General features: G+C 40.7%; 3 protein-coding genes across 8 annotated transcripts in view; all 3 read left to right on the top strand.

Annotated features, from left to right (window-relative positions):
- The first annotated feature begins 1,055 nt into the window (after window positions 1-1,055).
- Window positions 1,056-11,142, top strand: ptdss1a (phosphatidylserine synthase 1a). The gene is made up of 13 exons (XM_040031119.1): window positions 1,056-1,656; window positions 2,169-2,260; window positions 2,563-2,607; window positions 2,687-2,811; window positions 2,931-3,089; window positions 3,336-3,487; window positions 3,741-3,882; window positions 7,263-7,375; window positions 7,492-7,557; window positions 7,964-8,063; window positions 8,224-8,292; window positions 9,317-9,383; window positions 9,586-11,142. The coding sequence occupies exons 1-13, from the start codon at window positions 1,475-1,477 to the stop codon at window positions 9,678-9,680; spliced, it is 1,407 nt and encodes a 468-aa protein (XP_039887053.1). The 5' UTR covers window positions 1,056-1,474; the 3' UTR covers window positions 9,681-11,142.
- The window catches only part of kif13a (kinesin family member 13A), a 49,656-nt gene continuing 30,196 nt past the window's right edge, over window positions 3,952-23,411 (top strand). For 5 of the 6 annotated variants that reach the window (XM_040031072.1, XM_040031069.1, XM_040031068.1 and 2 more), the window contains exons 1-3: window positions 3,952-3,963; window positions 14,222-14,548; window positions 14,775-14,865. In XM_040031072.1, coding sequence (XP_039887006.1) covers window positions 14,494-14,548; window positions 14,775-14,865 — 146 coding nt within the window. In that variant the 5' untranslated portion in view covers window positions 3,952-3,963; window positions 14,222-14,493. Of the gene's footprint in view, window positions 3,964-14,221; window positions 14,549-14,774; window positions 14,866-18,452; window positions 18,519-23,411 lie in introns of those variants that run through there. The other variant, XM_040031071.1, reaches the window with a different exon arrangement.
- LOC120733097 (E3 ubiquitin-protein ligase NHLRC1-like) lies at window positions 11,268-13,325 on the top strand. The gene has a single exon (XM_040031134.1). The coding sequence runs from the start codon at window positions 11,839-11,841 to the stop codon at window positions 13,075-13,077; it is 1,239 nt and encodes a 412-aa protein (XP_039887068.1). The 5' UTR covers window positions 11,268-11,838; the 3' UTR covers window positions 13,078-13,325.

The raw sequence follows: 23,411 nt of genomic DNA, 5'->3' as shown, positions 1-23,411 counted from the left end.
CAGTCGAAGGAAAGAGATTGTTATACGATTAATTTAGCGGCTGCAGTATATAAAATTTATATAATCATGTCTAGACTGCTCATCTTCCATAAAGTAAATAAAAACATATCCTGATATCTAATGATTTACTTTCATACTTTAAGCATTTTTTGCACATTTCATTTAAATATTTTTACTTAGGTAAAATGTGAAAAGTATTTGTTTTAAGTGCGAGTACTTCTTTTACCTCAGATGAAAGGCTGTATAAAGCAGCGGTCCCCAAGCCCCGTGAGTCGTTTGGTACCGGGCCACGAGAGTTGAGGCTCAGGTGTGAAAAATATGGTTTTCAGGGTTTTTAATCGGTTTTCAGCGTCATTTTGTTATCGTTTTTATCGTTAACTCGGTTTTCCTGGGTCTTTTCACGTGTGTTATGAATAAATCTTCTTTTTTTCAGTACCGGTACTAGTTTTATTTTGTTGTATTTATCCGCGACACCTTAAAGGCCGGTCCGTGAAAATATTGTCGGGCAAGGTTCAAGGTTCAAGGTTCTTTATTTGTCACATGCATAGTTATACAAGTATAACACACAGTGAAATGTAGCCTGACACGCTCCTCGACATGTGCAAAAAAATTGTGGGGGGGGGGGTGTAGAGGAAAAACATATATATATATATATATATATATATATATATATATATATATATATATACACATTGGGTGAATGTGCAGTAGTAGCAGCGAGCAGGTGAATTCTGTACATTAATATGAATAGACATCTGACTATTTTACAGGATAGACAATATAAACATATTTAAAATTAAAGGAATTGAAATGTACATAAACCGGTCCGTGGCGCAAAAAAGGTTGGGGACCGCTGGTATAAAGGATGCCTCTGACCCCTGCAGGGAGCGGAGAGCTTTGTTTAACGCGGCATGTGAAACCATAAGGGGCCACAGGGGGGAGACAAGCACGCACCAACTTAAGTCTTTAAACAAGTGACGCATCCAATTCTGAGAAAACACTCAGGAAACGCGTTCATTTTACATGCAAACGGATGTCCGCCTGTAATTTGTGCAAGACGCCAAAACCTATGCATTGCTTTAAGGCGTTTTTGTGTAGTCACATAATTAACTGAGAGATTTTTGAAGTCAAGAACGTGCGCAGTCACTCATGCCATAAAGTCCCTGCCTGGAAGCCATGCTAAAAACAATCAGCACACGAGCACGTGAACTCTTCCGCCTCGAGACACTCCCAGCAAGCATGCAAACCAATCAACATCAGAAGTGAACAGTTTGACTCTTAACAGTCTTTCCTCATCTCTAATTCTGCCGCTTGCTTTGCTTGCTGTACCGTTAGTAATGTAACTATTTCCACTGTGTCTGGTGTTTTTTTGTTTTTCCTGGTATTTTTCACTGGTCGAGGTGGCTCACTTTCTCATGCTGCCGTGAGAAGCTGCTGCTGCTGCTGCTGCTCTCCTGCCTGGCTGCGTCCAGCTATGGCGGCCGTGTATAGCGGATCCCATACCTTAAGCAAGGATGATGTGAATTACAGGATGCATTTCCGAATGATAAACGAGCAGCAGGTCGAAGATATCACAATCGAGTTTTTCTACAAGCCGCACACGATAACGCTGCTGACATGCACCGTGCTCAGTTTGATGTACTTCGCGTTCACAAGGTGAGTCGCTCACAGCTAGCGCTCGCTAATGGGTTAGCTTAGCTGTGCTAGCAGGAACAGTGATGCTCAGAGAGCGCCAGGTACACTAGGAGGCTAGCTAACTATAGCGTTATCTTTGCGCACTTACAGTAATTGGGAATGGGTCACATTCTTAATCTGTGAGGTAATTAGACTTTAACCTCGTCAGATAGCAATAATCCATTAGTTATACAATGGCACCAAATAGGGGACTCTGTTTCCTGTGTTGGCATTAGCTACAACAGTGTAACTAGCAAGGGCATGACTCATAATGTTAGATTTAAAGTATTTTTTTTTTTTGCTTTATAGGATCTCTTTATCAGCTGTTTAGAAGCTTAAAGCAATTTTAAAGAGCATCCACATCACTTTAGTTTTAAGTAGGATGTTAACCATACTTGTAAAAATGTGCCTTTTAACTTAACATAAGCAGTGATACTGAGGTTAACTGACTGTCGCTGAGATTTAAATTTTCTGTTTCCCCTCCCTGTCTGCAGAGATGATGGAAACCCTGACAATAATCTTTGGGTGGGGATCATTCTGGTCATCTCCTTCTTCCTTGTCATCAGTGTTTTGGCATTTCCTAATGGTAAGACAGCACAATATTATTTCTGTGAAGCTCAGTCAAGTGTGTTTGCATAAAGGATCTTAATTACAGTGGGTTAGAAGGAGCTTCACACACACTTGTGTTTTATAGAACTGTAAATAACACCCTGCTTCTCACAAGAAGATCTGTAACTAGAAAGAAAGAGGAACTTCAGTAAAGACCTTACCATTAGTGGAATAAAATGAACTGCTACCTACATGGCTCTTTTCTACCCTATCTGAGAAGTCAAGAGAACTTTGTTACTACATGTCTTTCATGCAGCGTCTTAATATACCTCTCTTTAGGTCCATTCACCAGGCCACACCCAGCGATATGGCGAATAGTCTTTGGTGAGTATTTTTCACACAATCTATCTTTATTCAGATCTTTGGTTTTCCTCTACTAACATTGTGTCCTTCTGTTGCCAAGGTCTGAGTGTTCTCTACTTCCTGTTCCTGGTTTTCATCATTTTCCTCAACTGGCAGCAGGTGAAGCAGTTGATGTATTGGCTGGATCCAAACCTGCGCTATGCCAAAAGAGAGGCAGACATAATGGTGAGCGATGGAGGCTTGCAGCAAAAATCATTTTCCTGTTGATTTACATGCTCTACTTGCGGCACTATCCGAGGGATTATTAATCATTTTAATGAGGCTGCATGCACTTCTGCCTGCAGGAATACGCTGTGAACTGCCATGTCATCACCTGGGAGAGAATCCTGAGCCATTTTGACATTTTTGCATTCAGCCATTTCTGGGGATGGGGTATGAAGGCACTTCTCATTCGAAGTTATGGATTGTGCTGGACCATCAGTATTACGTGGGAACTTACTGAGGTAGAGATGCACACAGCAGATAAGGTTGCCATCACAAGCTGTCACTTTCTCTCTGCCCGCTGGCCTTTCTTTCTCTGTTTCTCTTGATAACGGTGAAGTTTTCAGGTCATCTAAGCTGGGGATGTCAGTGGTTTATCCTGTGGAGAATTGTGGCATTTGATTTTACACATTCCTTCAAAATATTGCAGGCTACATGCATGTATTGTGTACACTATTCTGTTAAATGTTCTTTTTCTGTGTCCATAGCTATTCTTCATGCACCTGCTGCCTAACTTTGCTGAATGCTGGTGGGACCAAGTCATTCTTGATATTCTGCTGTGTAATGGAGGGGGAATCTGGCTTGGCATGACTGTCTGCCGCTTTTTGGAGATGAGGACCTACCACTGGGCCAGTATTAAGTATGAGTTTATGTTGTGGGATGTGTTTACAGCTATGTCTAAACTTTTATCCTCTTTTGCACTAAGTTATATTGTAGATAAGATTCATAAATTGTTTTGAAAGTAACCCCACATCTTTATCAAGGGGGATTGGTTTGAAAGATTCATGTGATGGTATTGCTTTCATGTAGCTTTGTCTGCTAACATTAACATAATACTTACTGAAAATCTATCTGCATGCCTTTGAAACCCTCCTTCTATGCTTTCCATCCAGGGACATCCACACCACCACAGGGAAGATCAAACGAGCCGTGTTGCAGTTCACCCCTGCAAGCTGGACCTATGTACGCTGGCTTGACCCAAAGTCTTCTCTGCAGCGAGTGACGGGCGTCTACTTGTTCATGATCATTTGGCAGGTGGGTCCGTGAGAAATCTGCTTTTGTCGTCTCATGGTGACTTAGTGATGACTAGTCAGAGATCATCTTGTGTGCTCTGCCGTCTAAGTCCTGGCTAATCTAATTGGCTGCAATCTAAAACCTGTCCCACATGTACCCACATAATGCTCAAGTGTCCTGCTGGCTGCATGTTAAAAACTTATCCCATGAGAATGAGACAGGCTGAACTACTTGGGAGCATTTTATGAAAATGAGAAAACGATGGAGAATTTAAGTTAGCTTCATTGCTCTCCACTGGAAAGTCGAGTATAGCTGCCAAATTTTCTAGCCACAGGCTGCCAGGGTGATGAAAGCTAAAGGCTGGTGTTCCTCCACTTTTTGTGTTTGGTGATGAAACGGCACCATCCTCCACTTTCTCTCTCTCAGCCAGTTGAGAACTCTCTTGAGGCCTTAAATAGTAATTAGCAGTCTTTTAGAATTAGTTGAAGAGCTTGGGCATGGCACAGCTGTATTCCACATGGTGACAGTTGAGCTGCTCTTCACTAAATTCAACCACACAGGCTCCTGGCCAAATGAGTGAAAAAACATTGCTGCGGGTCCTCCGCCTCATTATCTGCCAATGCAGGCTTTTACAAAGGCGCCCTCTAAATGCACTGCTGTGACTGTTGCCAAACTCTTAAGTGTGACTTGCATGGGGAGAGAATTTTTTTTATGGTGTCCTTAATTCAACCCAAAATTAGTTCAGTAAATGTTACATTTTTCTGAAATGAGTAAGCAGTGCAATTGTTATAAATATTCTCCCACCAGCGTGACCAGATTCCTGTTTTGATGTGGGACTGTGCAGCGTTTTTATTACTTGTCCCACATCTTCAGATAGTGTCCCACAGTTTGACTACTTCTGCAGGACATGCACTTTTCCATTGTCTGGTTTTTACCCCGTGGATACAAAGGGAAGGCTTTTTACTATATTCACAAGATATATTTAGTTTTTGTGGGGGTTTTGCTGAAAAATGTTTTTCAGTTTTGCGTGGGTGGTTTAATACAAAGTGAAGTGAGGCACTATATGGGTATTTTTGGATTAAAAAAATAGCCAAAATTGTCAGATATGGCTCAAAAAAGTATGCCAATTTATGGACACATACAGCCCGAAATAAAATTTAAAAAAAAGTGTTAAGAGAAATAAAGTTAACAGAGAAATAAAATTGAAGGTGTTCAGATTACCTCTCAGTACTGTTGCTGTTTTCCCACTTTATTCCCCACACAGACACAGTGTTTGCCTCACATTTAGTTTGTTGTGATGTGGTCCTCCTACCTACAACAAAAAACCGTGGATGATATTGTTTGTCTGAATAATTACCTGAACAATGATAAAATATACAGTGATCTATTTTATTAAATCAGAGCTTTACAGCTTACTATATTTTTCCTGCACGGTTGTTGTACAGGCTGAATGTGAACCCATTCAGTCAACTTAACAACAGTACATAGCTGATCTATAAACAAATACAGCATACATTTAATTAATACAAATTTTAATTATGTGCTTATTCTAATGTGGCATACACATGTGAGAGAAATGTTAGATCCTTAAAAAACCTGGTGGAACAACAAATGAACCTCATGAGAGTAAATGTAGTTTGATGACACTGAACAGACTGCAGAGGCCTAAAGGGCTAATTGTATTAGATCTAATTAACATATATCAGCAACATTTCTGTATTCACAGCCAAGTCGTTCTCATATTATCTGCTTGATTTTAAAAATGCTAAAATATGATGGGAAAAGTTGAACTGCAAGTTTTCCTGGCTGCCTTTGCATCCTTTAAATTATATTTTATAATACAGTATGTTAATATTAAAAAGGGTAATGCAGTTCTGTTTATAACTAGTAGTACATGCTAATATATTTTTTTTGTCTTAAGACCACATTTGCCTTCAGATGTGCCTTAATTATTCATGTACAGATTCAAAAAGGTGCTGAAACATTCCTGAGATTTAGGTCCATATCAACATGACAGCCTCACACAGGTGATGCAGATTTATCAGCTGCACATTCATGATGTGAATCTTACATTAAGCACATCCCAAAGGCGCTCTCTTGGATTGAGATCTGGTGGCAGTGGAGGCCAGTTGAGTACACAGTGAGTTAGGGCTGTTCAATATAATGATATATATCGGATGACGATATAAAAACGTCTATCGTTTCATTTTACGCTATTGTTTGTTTCATGGTGTCGCAAAATAAACTGTTTACGGCAATATTTTTTCATCGTTTTGATGGTCACTGTAGTGGCTATATTAATTTCTTAAAGTTCTCTCTTTCTCTTATATGTAATATAACCACACTACAGACGGACAAGCGCCTGTTTTTATGCGTTGTCGTTAGCAACAGCGACGGTAACACCTTCGCATGTCCGCTTGTTTATGTTCCACATACACCTTTCACAATAAAGCTCAAGATCCTGTTGAGACTTTTCAAAATAAACTGAATCACGTGAAAGAGCAGATTATTTATGGATGAGAAGTAAAAAAGAGCCGCCAGGTGCTAAAAAATAAACCTTAGACTCAAACGTTAGAACAGGCTTTTCCCCGCAGCACGCCGTGTAATAAATACAAAGAAAACGGCAACCGTTACAACTTATGTCTAAAAATGTATAGTTTCATGCATCGGTTAAAACACTCGACTCCGGGTAAAGGACGCGCAGCTGGAAACACTTCACGCAAGTCGAGCTGCCCGAGATTCACAGAATTTACAGAAAATGTTAAATTTTTGTGATTTATATCGTTATCGGGACGATAGAATTCTTATATCGGGATATGAGATTTTGGTCATATCGCACAGCCCTACAGTGAGTGAATGAGTGAACTCATTTTCGAGTTCAAGAAACCAGTTTGTGAAGTTTATCTGAGGTGTGCTACATGGTGAGTTATCTTGTGTCAATATTCCCAACACCATTACATCACCAGCAACCTGAGCTGTTTATATAAGAGAGATTGGATCCATGCTTTGGTGTCAGAAATCATGTTTCATCAGACCAGGCAATGTTTTTCCAAACTTCTGTTTTTCAAGATTGATGAACTTATGCAAATTGTAGCCTCAGTTTCCTATTTTTAGCTGTTAGGAGTGTCACCCGGTGTGGTCTTCTGCTGAGGTAGCACATCTGCTTTAAGGTTCCATCTAACTTCAGCGGGTGGTTGATTAAATACTTGAGTTATGCACAAGTGCAACAGGTGTACCCAACAAAGTGGCTGGCTAGAGTATATTAAAGAGTTTTGTGAGTTTAAGTTTAAAGTTTCAGTATGGTAAAATGAATAGAAATGTCCTACTGTCTGAATAATTGTAAACAATGCTATACTTGCTTTTGTTTTTAACTATAGTTCTTTTTATCATTTTTTTCACAGCTTACTGAGTTGAACACATTCTTCCTTAAGCACATTTTCGTCTTTCCTGCAAGCCATGCTCTTAGCTGGTGTCGAATCCTGTTCATCGGTATCATCACAGCTCCAACAGTAAGGTATATCATTTCATGCATTTACCCTCATTATGTGGCAGGTGGGTAAAAGGAAACCGAGACACAGACTAGAAGTTCCAGTGAAATTTGCTAAAAATTTGCTTTGTTTTTTCCTTTAGGCAGTATTATGCATACCTAACAGACACACAGTGCAAGAGAGTTGGGACCCAGTGTTGGGTATTTGGGTAAGTAACCTGATTTTAAAGATTGTTAATAATAAGCCTGCTTAACATCTTGTATTCCTATGAACATTTAGTGCTGTGTACACATAGCCATGGGCAGTGACAGCAGCTCAAGGAGGAGATGTTACCTGAGCTACCAGAGATTATGAACAGTGGTATTCATGCAGGCATTTCACTGCCTCACTCAAGGACTAAGCTGTCAAACAGCTGACCTACATCAGGAATATTTTTATCCAAAAAAGTTCAAATGTGTAGGTCAGTGACCCAAGCACTGCTCTCAGATAAAAGCCCAAAACTGACATGTTTGATTTGGATGTTATTTTTAGGTTTGGATTTCTCTTCTTTTTGCTACCAGTGAGTTAAAATACTGAACTATGTGTTTGTTTTGCCCCCTCCCTCTCATTCACAGGGCAATAGCCTTTCTGGAGGCTTTGGCATGCATTAAGTTTGGGCAGGACTTGTTCTCAAAAACACAGATCCTCTATGTGATCCTCTGGCTGTTGTGTTTGGTAAGGTCTATCATGCACTGAAATGCGTATAATTTATTTTATACATATATCTTTGTTTTTTAATATGAATATTCTAACATATGACGAATGCTGCAAGTAATTTTTTACACATTTTCCATGAATCATTTTACAGTTTCTGTTCCCTTCATTCTGTTTTTAGGCCTTCATTACATTCCTGTGCCTGTATGGAATGGTATGGTACGCAGAAACATATGGTCCAAGGGAAAAGGTATGTTTATTGCTTTAGCTTTCATGAGTTTTTCCATTTAACTGCTTTAGACCTTGAAGCATTTACAAAGAATTTAAGGCCTTAGTCACACAGGCCTACAGACCAGTCGACAATCCCCTGGCAGCCTCTGGAAACTAGTGTAGTCCCTGCACCAAAAACTTACCAAGACTAACTATTCACAGAGCAGTAGTGAAACTTGAAGAGCAGTGCAACAAGAAACTGAGAACAATCCCCCTCAAAGTGAAAGCTGTGCTTTACCACTGCAACCAAAACATTTCAAATGAGACAACTTTTACTCCGAAGGTGTCACACTTTCAAAGTAAAAGTATCCCTGCTCAGCTGATTGCTAGTAAGTGTTAAGAGGCTATCGGTGCAGCACCGTATTCGACCATTTTCAACTAGCGACCACTAGCAACACCTTGCCAACCGGTCTCACAGAAAATATAGTTTCCTTAGTGACCTGTGGTTGCCAGGAGTCTGAAGTTTTTCCTGTCTGTTGAGGACAGGAATGATCGGAATTAGGAAAAACAATGTGAATATCCATAAAAGCACTTAAAACGTGCAAATTGGAGTTAATTTCAATCCCAACTTGTTTCTTTATTCTCAGCCTTTCTAACAAATACACGGTTTGGTTGGCCATACCCCACACCCACAATCATTAACAATATAAAAAACTTTACTCACATATAGATCAGTGCAATAGCATCAGGCATCACACTTCAGTGCCTTTCTGTAAACTCTTGTTACGTCTAAATAAAGCTACAACAAACTGACATCTGTGCCTGAATGGCAAAAGGCCAAATGTCCTGGGTGAAGCCAACCATGCTTAATGCTCTGTAGCTAAATAATCATCAAAGATCATTAGTAAATATTAACATTCAAGGTTTTCCTTGTAGGGGTTGTTATCGGGTTGTTTACAGAGAAAGCTGTACGGAGTCAGTTAGCCGTGATGCATGTACAGTATGGTCTCTGTCCAGTTACAGGTATGTGTGTGTCATGTGTCTTAAACCTTTTCTCCCCTCAGAGCCTCTCAGAATGTGAAGACAGTAATTTCGCAGAGTTTGCTGACCATGTGTATGAGGGATTTAAAGGTACACTGACTTCACTGTAATTCATCCAGCACACCACATTAAAAAATGCATACCAGTATTCAGTTGCTGTCTTGTAAAGGGGTGACCTCTAGTGTTTATTATAGTGCTTTACATATGCATACTCATACATGTATGAGAAGAAACACAGTGCAGTTACATCTCTTTATGGGTTCATTTGAAATATGTGAGCTTCATGTTTCAGGAGAAACTGATGTAGACGGTGACAGCCCTAAAGCCAGACAGAGAAAGAAGGACTCAGGAAAGACCAAATCCATCAACGGCCTCGACAGCCAGTAGGAGTTGGAGGCGGAGGCTGTTGGGTAACCCAAAGTGTGAAAGATTACAGATGGAGAAGAGGGTAAAGCTACGACCACTTCCTGGTGTAACCGAAGCCTAGAAAGCCACCCACCTACAGTAGATGGAGTGCAGACAGCAGAAGTGGAAAAACAGGTCCATGCAGTGTTATTAGGAGTGCACAGTGGCTCAGACTACAGAGATACACACGTTGGTGTGTGCTGTAGTCATAAAAGCTCCTAAACCACTGATCACTTTTTTTTTGTGTTTGCTTTTTGGATGAAAGAGTGGGAGAATTTTATTTTGTGCGAGTGTGTAAGAGAAAGGTGTGGCAACAAAAACTGCCATTTCTAAATATAATTGCATGATCATTGTAGCTAGTGAGCTATAATTCAGTTATCCTATGAAGCAGTATCATTAAAGGCTAATGTACAATTGACTGGTTTATACCAACTCTGGTGTCAAACCCATTTCAATGTTAAAAGCCATTATGTAGAATTTATCACTTAGTGGAGCGTCTATGTTTATAGCACAAAAGAAGCTAAAGCATTTTTATATAAATGTCTGTCACTGATTATCTATTTACATCATAGATGTTCACTATTTTATGTTTTTTAACTTGAATGTGGGCAGGAGTTCAATACCAGACAGCTTTAGCGTGGTAGGATCACCGGCTTGGGTCTGCGTTTGGCCTGTAATGAAGCAAAGCACACAGTTTAAGCACTTTGCAGAAAGTTTATTGAAAATACTGTACATTAAGTAATGTTCGAGTATTTTGTGAATCATTGTGACCTTGAGTGATTTTACTCTCCTTGTCCTCCTGTGGCTGCTAATTTTTTTTCTTTTCTTTTCTTTTCTTTTTTTTTTTTTTTTTTTACTAATAAGAGAAGATAATTATTCAAATTACTGCATGTATTGTCAGTTTTTCTGTCTGTGTCTGGATTGACCTTGTTGCGTATATTGCATTTGCATGGCTGACTCCAATCAAAACAAGTGTTGTAGTAGGAAACCATTACAAGAGTCTTTGTATTCACCACACAGCAAGATGCCAGTATTGTTATGTGAACCTTTTTCACTGTCGTGGTAACATTTTAATTCACCCCTTGTGCCTGTTTGCATGTTTGTTTTGTTTTTTTAACTCCTATCTTCTTTCAGTTTCTATTAAGACTGATTTTTTTGTGTGTCTTTAATTCTTCTGGCCTTGAGTATTTTATTTGAAGGTTATATTTCCATTTCATGTGTCAGTATCATCTCAGTACAGATATACTATCCCTCATAATCCTTGACAATCCAGACACTGACCTCTCTGGAACAGACCTGGCTCCCGTGCTACATACAGTAGACACTAAATAGGACCTCGTCTGTGGATTTAGATGTCATTTGCCAAAAACAATTCTGCTGAAAACGACCTGTGCTGTTCTTTTCCACTGTGAAATGTATTAAAAGTGTTTTCATTTCCTCTTAATCTTGTTTGGTCGTTTTTACTTGCTGTCACATTCCTATTAGCAGGAAGCCCCTCTGTGTTTGCGTACTTAACAAGAGAAATTTTAAATGACATTGTTTGACCCCTGAGGAGTGTCCCGCTGCAGCAAAGGAGGGCTGGATTGGCTGATTCAAGCACGGCCCATAACAGATCAGATTTCACTCCGTCTGCACAGCATGAAACTCAGACTGAAATAGCTGCCGCATGCTGACCTACAGCAAGATGTATTTGAAGGTACGGTTGCTGTTCCTTTGGAAATAAACATGTAGTGTTAAACATGAGTAGTGGCAGAGCTGTGGCTGACACACTGTTGCACATTTAAGATTGTGCACTGAACTCCAGCCAGGCATATTTCTTTCTTTCCTTTTTTAAAAGTAATATACAGGCTTTTTTGTCACTGAATTTACTCTGTGATATCTGCAATTTGGGTTCTGTGACTGTTCCAAAGGAGGGCAGCAGAGAGCCTTAGTTATGTGCAAAATACCACGTGACAGTTGAGGCCTAAAAGCCCAGGGCACGAGTGCTTGCACAAAATTGTGCTTCATATGCCTCTCTCCATGATTCTCTATTTCACCACGTAAATTGGCACGCGTTCTATTTTGGTTTCCTGAATTTGCTGCTGCCTGCATCAGCTGACTGAACCATCCCACAGGGTTTAAAGAACAGGATATTTCAGTCATGGCTAAGAGTCTCCAACATCGTGGCTGCCTCAGTCCAGAGGGAATAATCAGAGAGATACAGATCAACCTACTGGAGTGCAAAGTCTGCTTCGAGACGTTTAGCTCTCAGCAAAGGGAGCGCAGACCGCAGAACCTTTCCTGTGGCCATGTACTCTGTCTGGAATGCATCACAGCTTTGTCCCACCCTCTCCTGAGGAAGCTGGAGTGCCCTTTCTGTCGACAGTTATGCAGTGTTGACAGCACCTCCCACTGCCAGGTTCTTAGTGACCTAAAGGATCTTCTGTTGTCTCAAAGTCCCTCACCGTCTGCTCCTCCGTGTAGAGCAAAAGCTGGTTTTATCTTTCCCGCAGCTCTGACGTGCACAACTCTTCTCCTGCGTACTGCATTTGGTGGGTGGGGGACTCTTATCAACCCAACTGGAATAGCTGTTTTGGGGTCCTCAGGAACAATAGTTGTGGTCCATGATGGAGAAAAGAGAGTGGTGGTGTTCAATCTACAGGGAAAGAAGCTGCACAGCTTTGGGCGAAAAGGAGCAGCCAGTGGGGACATCTGTTACCCAGTGGACGTGGCAGTGACCCCAGCTGGTCACGTGGTTGTGACTGATGCAGGTGATAAAGCTATAAAAGTGTTCACATCCAGGGGGAATCACATGTTGACAATCAAAGATTCCTTCCAGATGCCCTGGGGCGTGGACACTGACAGTTGTGGACACATCCTGGTCTCTGATGTTGAGGCCGGCACTCTCTCCAAGGTGAGGGTGGACTATAGTCACAGCGTCGTTCTAGAGCATCAAACAACCATTTCAGACCTTCAGTGCCCTAAAGCGGTGGCCTATTGTTGCGTGAATGGGAACACTGCAGTGACGGAGCATCTAACTGATGTCACCAATCCAACGGAGAGACACCAACACAGAAGGCTCAGGGTGTTTACAAAAGAGTTCCACCTCCTTTACCAGACAGACACTTTTAGCCTGACCCTGCAGTCCACAGTGAGGCTCAGCATCTCAGGTGTGGCGTTCGACAGAGATGGAGATCTAATTGTGATTGACTCAGAACAGGGGATGATTTGGAGCTTAGGGAAGCTCCAGAGTGGCCCAGTCCGTACTCCTCTTGTGGGAGACCATCTTATTCGCCCTGTTGGATTAGCGCTACTGAACAACCTTCTCATTACACTGGACAGTGGCGACCATACAGTGAAGACTTATTCTCCCAAATCTGATGCTGGACCTGTGACATAGTTTATGTATGAACAATCCCAAAGTAGTTGTTCAAGTGAGACAAATTAAATAAAGTGAAGTGAAATGTAGCTTATCACAGGATGAAGTGATGAGAGGTTGTATTAAATTTTGGTTGTTTGAGTTGCCTTCTGTGACTAGTTTACAAGTCAAGTTTTACTTTAGATAGAGTGTAAAAATGTCATTGTGTTACTTTGAAAGTGTCAAAATAATAATAAAACAAAAGGTTGTATATGGTGAAACCATTTTCAGCAGGACGTCAGGAATGAAATTATTGTTGTGTTAATGTTGTAGCAGTTGTTGAAAATGATGTTGTGTTATTTAATGACTTGTAATATAGCAATGTGATGATTCGCAGTCTCTGAACTGATCCAAGGCTTTTGAAAAATGATGCCAATTGAAACTATCTGAGAAATAAAGGTCCAGCTGCTAACAGCAGACAGTGAGACCACACATAGATAGTAAAACGTTATATGCCACAACTACAGATTATATGTTTATTTTTTCCCGTGTATAACAGAAGACTTTTTAAATTAGATTATATCACATGTGTTAAAACAGAAGTTACAAATTATGTATATATATGTGTGTGTGTGTGTGTGTGTGTGTGTGGTGTGAGAGAGAGAGCTTTTTAATGCAAAACTTTAAGGTGATTGACAAATGGCAAAACTTAAACTTTAAAAAGAAATTCAAAGAAGCCCAGAATAAATGCTAATGTAACGGTTAGATTTGGCAGCTTGGGGATATAAGAGTGAAAAACAGACATTATTTTTAGGCTTTACGTCAACAGAAGTGAGGTGGTGGGTCAAAAAATGATTCTGCTAAACCTTATAATAAAGTTATATAACTGTAAATTTTTTGACCCCTTTTCTTGCTTACCAAAAATGCAAATAATTAAAAAATTCAGTGTGTATGTGTGAGAGAACTAAGCGCCAATAAGTCGTAGCCAAAAATCATATTTGATAACAACTGTTTAAAGCTGACTCCTAGCTCCGCACTGCCTCTCAATGCTCTCTGATGCATGTGAACTAACTTGTCACACACGCTCACATTTCTCGTTCATTGGTTTCCCCCAATGCGCCGATGCGCCGGCGGGGTGCGTAAATCCTTTCCCCCTCTTTGGCACAGCCTCTCCAGTCTGCCAGAGGATAGCAGTCGTGCTCCCAGTGGAAGATGGCGGTGGGGATGCTGTCTGGGGCTGGAGCTGAGTGCTGGATTTGCACAAGAAGCGAACCCGGATGGATACTAAGACAAAAATGAACGCTTTCCCATCACTTCTCATCGAGGATCGGACTCTTTTGGGATTGTTTAGCTAGATTCTTTTGCCCTGTTTTCTGGCAAAAAGCCGGGCTTTCTTGTCGGAGACTCTGCGTTGATAGCTGGGCGAATAGACAGGGTGGGAGTGAAAAGTGGACGAAAATGTCGGATACAAAGGTAAAAGTTGCAGTGAGAGTTCGGCCCATGAACCGCAGGGGTAAGTGTTATAACGACGATTTCTGCTTGCAGACTCCTTTTCTGTCTCCTTGGCTTCGTGCCACATTACCATAAACTTTTGGTTTCTTCGCCATTGCTGCTTTCAGTTTGAGTTGTGAGCCTGAAGTCAGACTTGAGAATAGTTTAAAGAAGGCCAAAGTAACTCCGATTTTATTCTTCACACCCCCGCATTCTGCTTCACTTTCCAAACAAACTTTTCTCTGCAGAAATTGAACTGAATACAAAATGTGTCGTGGACATGGAGGACAACCAAACTGTTCTGCACCCACCGCCCTCCAATGCAAAAGGAGAGAACAGGTAAACAAAACTCACATACTGTCAAGAGTTTAAATGAATATTTGTGCACTAAGTTATTTACAGAACTATTGTGCGTTAGGGCGCCTTAAGATTTTGCTGTAGTCATGAGTGTTTTGGAAACGTCTGGTAACAAAAGCATTCAAAATGAGCAAATAACTGTACACACAGTGACCTCCTGTAGCAGTGTCTGAAAATACACTAAAGCAAGAGCACTTATAAACACTTTATCTTTAATTCAAAGGAGAATTTAGTCAAATAAAATATGTGCAAATGCAACGCTGCTGCTGCTGCTGCAGCAAAGGACATGGTGTCTGTCACCCACCTGCTTGCAATATGATATTATGTTATGTAATTCATGTGAACTTTCCAAGAGTAATCATCTCAGGATAATAACACCACCTTGGTATTTTGCATGGCTGATTTGGGGTTTTCAAAGCCACGAGAGGAGGTTGAGCCTCTTTGATATGAAGACATATACAAGGCTGAGCAGATAAATGTCTGGCCTCGGGGTGCCACTGTAAATCTCCGAAGTCAGAGGTAATTTGTCATGTTGCGTTCAAAGACATGTTGGATCACACTGATGGTTTTTAAAGACACAACGGGCTGCGCATTTTATCTAAGAGTAAAGAAAAGCTTCTAAGAAAGCTAAGCATCCTTTAACATTTCACACTGTCCGTGCACTCTGAAGGTCATTAAAACTTTGTGCTGTGTTCTGACATGATTTCATACTGTACTGAGGACAAGTCTGAAGCCACACAGAATATAGGCCAATGATGAGTGTATGCTCATGCCTGTTAGCAATAGTCACAGATGTAATATTTCCTCCCATCATGGTTGGAGGATTTTCTGCTGTTTTTTTGTTTTTTTTGCGCTTGGTTTGCTTTCTCTCTTGTCACACATGGTTAGACAGCTGACCTGATTACCAGCAGGCGCAAATAAAGCTAAAAGGATGCTCAGTCTGAACACAATCCAAGGTTCTTTGTTGCTCCCCCCCCACCCACACACGGCATATTTATAATTTGCGTAATGTCCTTACCGATTAGTTAAAGTGAACAAACAACTCTTCGAGCCACAGTGTGACTGCTGAATATGAAGTCATAGGAGGCAACAGCCTCCAGTCAAGGCTTTTCTCATGACCTGCACCCAGCCTTGTTAAAGTTTTCAAGTAACTCGCAGTCAGCGTCAAACAGCGTTAAGCTCACTCGCCCAGCAGCTCGGGTACACGCACATTAACCTGTACTTAAGGCAATTATCACAACAGAAATTACCATACAGTGGCTGCTTTCCAGACAGTTAAACAAATCCCGCACACAGCTAACACATGTGGAACGGGAGAGCTGAACAAAAAGCTGCTGTGAGCGAGCGGTCAGAGGAGCGACAGTAACCGAGATGCAGATACGTGCATTATATTAGTCTCAGAGTCAGGATGTTTCAACTCCTCCCAGTTGCCATGTTGATGGGTGAGACACAAACACATTTCACATTTTCATCCAGCGTGAGTTTCCATATCTGATTAGATGCTGTATCAGTTATACAGAGATTCCTTTCATGGAAGCTCAGTTAAATGTTTTCAGCTTCCCCTGAATTCACCTTATTAGATCCTGGAATGGTTTGTTGTCTAGCTGCACATCAGCCACGACCTTCTGTGCTCTGACTCGCTTTGGTTTTATTATGTCTCATCGCTATTCTATAGTGCAGTCCAGGCATATAATTACTTGTTAACATTTCAGCACTAGTGCTGTGTGTGTGTTTTGGGTCTCTGTGCTTAGGCTGCCACGGTTTTCCCAAACCATATAATTTTCCCCTTTTGCTGCTTGTGGAGCCACAAAAGAGGATACCCTGATCGCTAAGACTTTGCCTTGTTTTGAAGACACCTGTTCCTGTGTGTTGGGAATGTGTCAGATTGAGTGGGTATTAGCATACCAAATATGGCTGACCAAGATCCTGGGAACTTTTTCTCTCTCATGGGAATGATGAGGCACAGCCCTAGAATGGGATAAGCAGTAACAGATATTTTTAATGTAGACACGTCTTAATTTAATAGTTATTTTGTTTATATCTTTGGCTGCATATTTTGAAATTCAAGATTTATAAATGGAAAAAAATGACAACATCTGGATCTCAGTGAGACTCTTTTTGCCTCAGCGGTTTTGCTCAGTGCCTAAAAATTTTAAATATTGCTTCAGTCTGATGAAATACAGAAATGATGTCTTTTTGGGAGGTGGAATCGAGTGAATGAGTTTATCAGGTTGGACAACACCTCTAAAAACGTGACTCATGTAAAGAATTTAAAGAAAGGATTTCGTTTGACGCCTCTGCACCACAGAACATTATGGCTACACTCGTGACTCCCACCCCACTCTCCTGTTTCCCTGAGAAATGAAGAGTAAGCTCAGCGGTTTGCAAATGAAACGTGGGCTATGACTTCAGGGCTAGAGGTTAAATTTCCTAAGGTTCGTCTTTCGTCTGCTTGCTAAGCTGGCACAAATGGCATATTTGAAACAGGAATCTGGGAAAGGTTTAGTTTTCATGTGACAGTCAGTCACAATCAGGGTGGGGGTGGACAGGCAGAGAAATACCTGAGGCTGCTGTCTGCACAGGGGATGAGTGCCTGAGCAATATGACCAAAAAAACTCCCTTCGGCTCACACAATAGAGCCATATTACATCTATCAAGTCCCAGCATGTCCGTCAACGTGCAACAACTGAATACAAGGTCATGTTGTGTTGGAAAATCTGCTTTATGTAAATCTCTTGCTTGTCTTGTTCAGATGCACAGTTATTGGAAAAGACAAGAGCTAACCACAATCACTTTTTAGACAGACGCAATGGAGTCTGTTTTATGTCACATGGAGGTGCTGCCTTTTGTCTTCCATGTGGTCATTTTTTTTCAGAAGGCATTTGTCTTTGTCCTGTCGAATATGCAAGTTTTTGGGGCTTCTCATCCCCCATGTCACTCTAGCTCTGCAGTCCTGCATTTCAAGATGATTAGTGGAAGCATGTCTTTATCTGATAATGTCTGTCCCCAAGCTTGTAATTTCACGTCTAATCTCTTCTTATCTCCGATGGTCACAAGAGCTCAATTGGGTTTATCTGCACTTACTAGTGTTATCTTGCTTACTTGAATATGTAATCTGTGCGGTGTGGAGTGCAGCTTCAGTTAAAAAACCCGCTGCTTCTTCTGAAATTTCATGAACAAATACATTCTTCTAAATATGTTCAGAAAGATGAGTAATTTGGTCCCGAATGTCCTGATTTCTCTATTTTTCCTAAATGTTCGTCTTTTTGAAATAAGGAACTCAACTTTAAAATGTTGTTCCGAGAAGATTTATGCAACCCTTACTGTCTTTGCAATTAATAATAATTAAAAATCCAATCAAGCAACACCTGTAATACTTCCATATAAATAATTTAACTGAATTAAATGTAATTCTTATTAATATAATGAAATACTCTGTAATGTGTTTTGCCGCCTGATGGGCCTCAGATTCAACTCTGAATCAGTTTCATTTCTCTGTTATTTAATTAGCTGCAGTTTACATGTTGAAGCAGCATTGGTGTGAAGGTGGAAGAATAAAAAGCTGAAACAGAATGGGATCCAGATCGCCTCCATGTTTGCTGTGTCATCTCCCATCAGGAGTGCTGAAAGTGAAAGTCAGTTTCTGATTTCCTTGTTTGCCTTATAGACTGTTTCAAGATGCAGTGCTAAAAATCAGAGGGGGAAATACATTTTTATTTAGATAAAACACAAAACAAAAAGCAGTTCATGTAGTAGGTGAGGGATTCCTCTCCATCCTCCCAGCATATCACACCCTGTATTACAAGCTGCACACAGTAATTAACAAAACATGATATATTTAAAAACTAATTTACCTTTATGTAGCGTTAGCTAGCTGCTTTTAGCCTTCATGCTAAGCTAGGCTTAACATATTTTTTTTAATATTTACCATATAGACGTGAAGTTTACTAGCAGTCTTTTCATCAAAATCTCATCAAACTTTTCCAGAATCTCAAATGTCTCCTTTAAATGTAATCATCCTATGTTTTACTAATGCTTTTTAGCATCCAAGAACTTTATTTGTTTGCTAACCCTCACTAAAACACAGTGAGACACTGGGCTTTCTGCACTAAGGTGTTGGGTAGACATGACAGTGGACTGTTTTTTTTCTCTTCGTTGCACATCACCAAGTGTCATCCAGATTTCCAAAACAAGCCTTTACTAAATGACAATGCTGCTTTGTCCACTGGCCGACCTCAGGAATGCTCTCTTTGTTTTTTCACTGGTGCTTCTCATGTGCCAATAATCAACACTAAAATCTTGTTCTCACAGTTAGTTGCACACTATCAGCACAGATTTTCACTTTAAGGCTGCTTTCTTTGCTATTAGGAGAAAGTGCTAGCAGCACGCTGATATAACAATTACATTCCCTTGAGGACTGTTCCCTGTTTGTTTAGAGGGTGGGACATTGTTTACATCTTGATCCGGAATTGAGAAAAGATGGTGCCTTCCCTCTTTGTCAGGCCTGTGCCTCATTAATCTCACATGTGGCCTCTAATTCTACAGGCAGTATTTGTGAAAATTCACTCTCAAACACTTTTTCTTCTATAATTATTCTGGTTTTTGTTCCTGGCGTGATTCTCTGAGATGAGGCCTTTTTTGAAGTTTTTGAGCCTGCTTGTTATATTCTGTTTGCTTTCATAATGAGGTAGTGTTTTATTGTGGACTTGCTTTTGGTCTCGTTCTGTGGAAGTGGAGCCATTCAAGCCCATAACTCTGTTAAAATTACATTTCTGCCTCCAATTAATGACATTAATGATGTGATTTGTACTTCTTAAACATTCTCACTCTGGCTTTTGTTATTATCCTCGCCCGGCATATGCCAGATCTATTCAGCTAAGTGACATCCAGCAGGCAGATGGGATTCATGAGAGGTGTGTCCCGGTAGTAAATGTGTCACTTCCTTTTCTCTTCATTTGCTCAGTACTGTACCGAACTAATTGATGAATTGCACTTCTTTTCTGGCTTGTTTGGAACTTACTGGATTTAGGAGTAGATGTGGTCTGTGTTTTAGCATACACACACGTAGCCTGGTGACCCACCTTGTCACATTGTTGTCAGAAATGCCAGAGAGGATCAAATTAGACCCTGCCTGCATCATATGTTGCTGTTAACATTTGTTATGGAAACCTCGAGGTACCACACAGCAGTTGGTATGAGCATCACGTGTGCTGCTGGTGACAGTGCTCTTCATTATGGGTTGTTTTGGAGATCGTAAATTCGCCTTTCATACTCCAACTTTGACTCATGAGGCTGGTTGGTTGACTCGCCCTCCATGTTTACCACCGTCACTTAGCAACAGCAGTTTCAAGATACAGAAAAAGTCCTGAAGTTATGTTGATGACTTCATGAGTGATATGATATTCTCCAGCCGCTCATTCCAAATATTTTCAGACTAATTTTAGCTTTTAGAACAATGATGCAAGGACTCCTTTGTTTTAGGCTTTTTAAAAAATGATCATTTAGTGCATTCAGTATTTTAATTTTTTAATACCTGTCAATATCACTGCTTTACAAAACAGTGTGCAGGTGTTACTGATCAATTTGCAGTTTACATTAACAGAATTGTCTCCACTTTTTTGGCCTTAGAGCTTTAATGGTGTAATGTAAATGGCTGTGAATACTTAAGTAACACTATTTCACAAAAAAGCCTCACGTAATCAGCCAATCAGACAGCAGAAACTCTGTGCGTTTAGGGCAGGGCGCTAGACTAACTTTTTGCCATGGGCGTACCGGTACGCCTAACTTTATAAAGTTAGGCGTACCGGCACAAAAGTTAGGCGCACACAAATTTTATAATAATTTATATAATATAATGTGTTTTTTCTGGATACACTGTGCTTTTTCAGCATTCAAAGATTGATGACACCGTGTCAGAGCACTGGCTATGAATTTCAGAAGGATCAGGCCTTAACTTAACAGAAAAGTTAGCAATAGTTCTTTTCCTATTACAGCTACATCCACTTCTGTCCTGCCTAGGCTGCTCACTAGGGCTGGGTATCATCACTAATTTCTATAATCCATTCGATTCCGGTTTTCAAAGTCCCGATTCGATTCAACTTAGCCTCAGACAGTCAGAAATATTATAATTCTGATCATTTATCAGTCGCATTTGCGACCAAATTGGTCGCACTCTAGAGCCCTGATTTAGGGTCATACATACAGTCAAGACGACATGCTGAAGCTCAACCTGGGCATCAAAATGGGGTAAGAAGGGGACTTCGTGACATTGAATATGGCATTGCTGCCAGTGCTAAACAGACTGGTGTGAATATTTCAGAAACGGTTGCCCTACTGGGATTTTCCCCACACAACCATTTCTAGGGTTTAGAGAGTGGTCCAAAAAATGAAAATACCTTGTTAATGCTAGTTTAGTTTCTTGAACATGACACTTCACTCTATTCATATTGTTTCCACAGTCACCAGATCTCAGTGCAATACAGCACCTTTGTGATCTGGTGGAACCAAAGACTTGCATTGTGAATGTGCAGCTGACAAATCTGTGAGATGCTGTCATGTAAATATGGACCAAAATCTCCAGTTTTTCGGTCTGTACCTTATAAACTTTATGCTGTGGGGACCAGTGCTCTACAGTGTCAAACTGTAATAGTCGCTTCACCTCAGCTGCTAAAACAGCAAAAAGCTGCTTTCACATACATGACAAAATATTAATGTGCACATAGCTGATAAGTCTATGCTTTTCTTAGGAAGCGTTTTAAATGCAAGGCTTTCATTTGCAGTAGAGAATTTGAGTTGCGGTCCTGTTAAAGGGTCCAACACTAACCAAGATGTTGCATATTTAGCTGACAAAGTCTGAGCTTGTATCATATGAATTAGTTGTCTCAGTAGCTTAAATCTGGTTTTCTCATTAACAAATTATCTTCCTTCAGTGCTGCCTTGGAAATGTTTTTGTCCAGCATGTAAAGCTCTTAACAGTTATTTGTCATGTTTTATTTTGGATTGTACTCATTTTTCTTGACAGTGTGGTCAGTTATGCATGAAGGCTGGGTGCTACATGGGAACCCCCCCCCAGCGCCCATCCCCAGCACCCCTCTACTGTAACTCTGCTTGGTGTCTATGCAGCAAGATGACCTCTGCTTTGAGCGGGGACAGGCATGTCCGGTTCTAAACTTACTGGCAGGCAATTTGAAATGTTAACCTAATACTTAAACACACACAGTCTGAAAATCGTGTTTGGCTCTAGAGCTTGCTGAAATCTAATTGTCTTGAAGCAAGTCAGAAGCTTACCGGGGAAAAGGTCATATGTGTGGTTAAATTAAGGTGAAAAGATTGTATGTGTGTGTGTGTGTGTGTGTGTTATGGGGGAGTGATGTTTCAACCATAGATCAAGAGGAGGAATTCGAATATGCGTGTGGGAGCGGCAGCAAAATATGTTATGTGTATGCGAGAGTATGTGCAGAGGGGATGAATGCTGTGCAGTCTTAATGGGGGGACCTCTTCCATACTCCATTTGTAGAGCAGGATTATGTCATCATAAAGTCTTTGAAAGGCTGCTGAGGAATCTCAGTAAATAATGGCAAGTAGTATATATACTGTTAGAAACTACTGTATTAAATGATACAATAAAAACTCATTATTTTGTCTAATAATTGTGTGAGCTTGTGGGCATAGAATGTAATGCAGTGTAATTTTTTAGAGTAGATCTCTGCTTCAGTGGGTGGATAATACAGTACATTAATCTGATGTGTTGTCTGCTGGTTTAGAAGAGTGCATTTTTCAGTGGCACGATAACCCAGTGGCCTTAATCTTGCTCCATAACCACAGGGGGGGGGGGAATTCCAGTGCTGATTTTCCACTTTTTATACCTTCGTTTTTGCCACACCCATGGATTTAAGCTGAAAGGGCCACAAAAATCTGTCAGACCCTTTCCAGACTGTCTTTGAAACTGGTCACGGTCTGGTACTGAAGTGATATTTCTTATCGTTTAACAAGAAACGAGGATATTTTCTCCTCTAATCTATCTCACGCCACGTGCAGGAGGAGAGTCATAGCAGTGTGAGAGGCCAGTTTCCTCCCTTTGGCCAAGTTAGTCATACATGGGTGCTTTGGCATCAGGTAGCTGGAGTTGCAGGAACCTAAGTGTTCCCCTAAAAGGAAGCACAGAGACACACTTTACCCATCCTGACAGGATTTTTAAGTCCCTAATGCACGTGCTGTGGTACATGAGGATGTCAGCTTTGCAGTATGTCGGATTGAGCACCCTGCTCACAACAACGGCGGGTCAGGCCTTTGAATTGTTTGGCCTCCAATACACAACACGTCACATTGTCGCTCATTTTGTGAGTTGCTCAGCTCATCAGAGAGTGACCTAAACAGCAAAAGCATGCACACAATAATAATTTCATCTAACTACCTCATGTTTGCATTAAGGTTAATAGAGTTCTTTATGATTCATTTTTTCTCTCTCTCTTGCCAAGCCTGTGTGTGAAGGGTGCGGCCAGCCTGCGCAGCACCACCATGCAGCATGC

Source organism: Simochromis diagramma, unplaced genomic scaffold (assembly GCF_900408965.1).
Source record: "Simochromis diagramma unplaced genomic scaffold, fSimDia1.1 OVJJ01000361.1, whole genome shotgun sequence".
Taxonomy (NCBI): Eukaryota; Metazoa; Chordata; class Actinopteri; order Cichliformes; family Cichlidae; genus Simochromis; species Simochromis diagramma.
This window is presented reverse-complemented; position numbering and strand designations above follow the sequence as displayed.

What these genes read in the sequence shown, in the direction of transcription:
- ptdss1a (XM_040031119.1), top strand. Translation starts at nt 1,475, where the DNA reads ATGGCGGCCGTGTATAGCGGATCCCATACCTTAAGCAAGGATGATGTG. An exon ending in ACCCAGTGTTGGGTATTTGG is followed by an intron (nt 7,558 to 7,963) that starts GTAAGTAACCTG and finishes TCTCATTCACAG; the next exon opens with GGCAATAGCCTTTCTGGAGG. An exon ending in TCCTCTGGCTGTTGTGTTTG is followed by an intron (nt 8,064 to 8,223) that starts GTAAGGTCTATC and finishes TTCTGTTTTTAG; the next exon opens with GCCTTCATTACATTCCTGTG.
- LOC120733097 (XM_040031134.1), top strand. Translation starts at nt 11,839, where the DNA reads ATGGCTAAGAGTCTCCAACATCGTGGCTGCCTCAGTCCAGAGGGAATA.